This window comes from Limulus polyphemus, unplaced genomic scaffold, assembly GCF_000517525.1.
Source record: "Limulus polyphemus unplaced genomic scaffold, Limulus_polyphemus-2.1.2 Scaffold6536, whole genome shotgun sequence".
In the NCBI taxonomy this organism is placed as follows: Eukaryota; Metazoa; Arthropoda; class Merostomata; order Xiphosura; family Limulidae; genus Limulus; species Limulus polyphemus.
The window spans coordinates 36,382-38,898 of record NW_013672146.1 but is presented as its reverse complement, the minus strand read 5'-3'; the positions used below and the strand labels follow the sequence as shown (position 1 = coordinate 38,898).

The following is a 2,517-nucleotide window of genomic DNA, read 5'->3' as shown; positions in this document are numbered from 1 at the left end:
GTAGTGCAAGTCCAGTTTTCTTAATGAGTAAGTAGGTAGTGCAAGTCCAACTTTCTTAATGAGTAAGTAGGTAGTGCAAGTCCAGTTTTCTTAATGAGTAAGTAGGTAGTGCAAGTCCAACTTTCTTAATGAGTAAGTAGGTAGTGCAAGTCCAGCTTTCTTAATGAGTAAGTAGGTAGTGCAAGTCCAGTTTTCTTAATGAGTAAGTAGGTAGTGCAAGTCCAACTTTCTTAATGAGTAAGTAGGTAGTGCAAGTCCAGCTTTCTTGATGAATAAGTAGGTAGTGCAAGTCCAGTTTTCTTAATGAATAATTAGGTAGTGCAAGTCCAGCTTTCTTAATGAGTAAGTAGGTAGTGCAAGTCCAGTTTTATTAATGAGTAAGTAGGTATTGCAAGTCCAGCTTTCTTAATGAGTAAGTAGGTAGTGGAAGTCCAGCTTTCTTAATGAATAAGTAGGTAGTGCAAGTCCAGTTTTCTTATTGAGTAATTAGGTAGTGCAAGTCCAGCTTTCTTAATGAGTAAGTAGGTAGTGCAAGTCCAGCTTTCTTAATGAGTAAGTAGGTAGTGCAAGTCCAGTTTTCTTAATGAATAATTAGGTAGTGCAAGTCCAGTTTTCTTAATGAGTAATTAGGTAGTGCAAGTTCAGCTTTCTTAATGAGTAAGTAGGTAGTGCAAGTCCAGTTTTATTAATGAGTAAGTAGGTATTGCAAGTCCAGCTTTCTTAATGAGTAAGTAGGTAGTGCAAGTCCAGCTTTCTTAATGAGTAAGTAGGTAGTGCAAGTCCAGTTTTCTTAATGAGTAAGTAGGTAGTGCAAGTCCAGTTTTCTTAATGAGTAAGTAGGTAGTGCAAGTCCAGTTTTCTTAATGAGTATTTAGGTAGTGCAAGTCCAGTTTTCTTAATGAGTATTTAGGTAGTGCAAGTCCAGTTTTCTTAATGAGTATTTAGGTAGTGCAAGTCCAGTTTTCTTAATGAGTATTTAGGTAGTGCAAGTCCAGCTTTCTTAATGAGTAAGTAGGTTGTGCAAGTCCAGCTTACTTAGTTAGTAGGTTTGTAATACAAGCTGTTTTCTTGATTATTAAGTAGTTAGTGCAAGTCCAACTTTTTTAATCAGTACATAAGTAGTGCAAGTCCTGCTTTTTTAATCAGTACATAAGTAGTGCAATTCTAACTTTCTTAATTAGTTGGTAGGTAGCTTTCATAATTGGTAGGTAGTGCAAATCCAACTTTCTTAATCAGTAGGTATGTATTCCTAAGTGTATTGGGTTCTTTTTAAGTATTGCACAATTAGTATGACACATTTGTATTTAAAAAATGTAGAAAGATAATAAAAATTCATCTTTATCTGTATTACTATAAGCAGAAAAAAAATTTTAATTTTTGTATGAATCTAAATTATTCAAATAGGATTGGGACTACATTATAAGCAGTATGAGTAGATTTTAGCCAAATAATATAAGTTTGGTTCACTTTGAATAAATACTTCATTGCTATCACATTTTTGAGATATTTCTCTTATACTAAATTTTCCTATACATATATTATTACTAACGTAATATGTAACCAAAGAATATTCAGTCCCATATCACTTATGAATTTTTTTGAATATTCTGACTGTGTTCAACCTTTAGGCACTTACTCATAATTATTAGTCATACCAGTAATTAATTTTATCTATTTGACATAGGTACAACAGGAGGAACATCCAGAAGAAAATGTCCAAGCTTTAGTACAATTTGCAGTGAAGATAATGAATAGCTTGGACCTGACTAACAAAGAAAACTCACAAAACCTTAAACTTCGAGTTGGTAAGTGAAGGAGAACTATGTTTTTTTATTTTTTAAGTTTATATATATATATACAGGATGTTTCAAGTTTGTGCTATAATAAGAAATGATGATGGGTATTTGATTGTATAACAGCACCATTTAGGATGTAGTCACTATTTCAGCAAACAGGTCAGATCCAACTATTTGATCAGAAAAGAGTAGCCTAAGAGTTGGTGGTGTGTGCTGTTGATTAGCTGCCTTCCCCCAGTCTTATCAGTTCAAAATTAGGATCATAAATAGCCCTTCAGTGGCTTAGCATGAATATTCAAAAACAAAGAAATCGACAATGTATTTAACCAATATTAGTAGTTTTTCATTTCAATGCTGATAGCAACATTGGCATGGACAACTACCTTGATATTCATGTACATGGACATCCACAGGATATATTACAGAGGGAGCAGGATGACAAAATTATATCAAGGCTATAACTAGGGGCATAGGGAAACATATTTTTTCTTTCTTTTATGTTAGCCTTTAAATTTTAATTACATATTTCAAGGGGGGAAAGTGCTCCCCCTTGCAGATTGCCCATGTTCATGTATTGTTAAAATATTAATGCCAAATAAAAAAATGCAATTTGAATATACATGGGATGTTTATTGTATCAATACTATATTTTCAAGTTTATCAAGCTAAGATGTACATAGGTATTAACTATTGCCTGTTTCTACATGTTACGTATCTGCTT

General features: G+C 33.1%; 1 protein-coding gene across 1 annotated transcript in view; it reads left to right on the top strand.

The window, feature by feature from the left end:
- Positions 1-2,517, top strand: part of LOC106473828 (adenylate cyclase type 2-like) — a 12,100-nt gene that overhangs the window by 4,520 nt on the left and 5,063 nt on the right. The window contains exon 3 of the mRNA XM_013934502.2: positions 1,685-1,805. Coding sequence (XP_013789956.2) covers positions 1,685-1,805 — 121 coding nt within the window. The remainder of the gene's footprint in view (positions 1-1,684; positions 1,806-2,517) is intronic.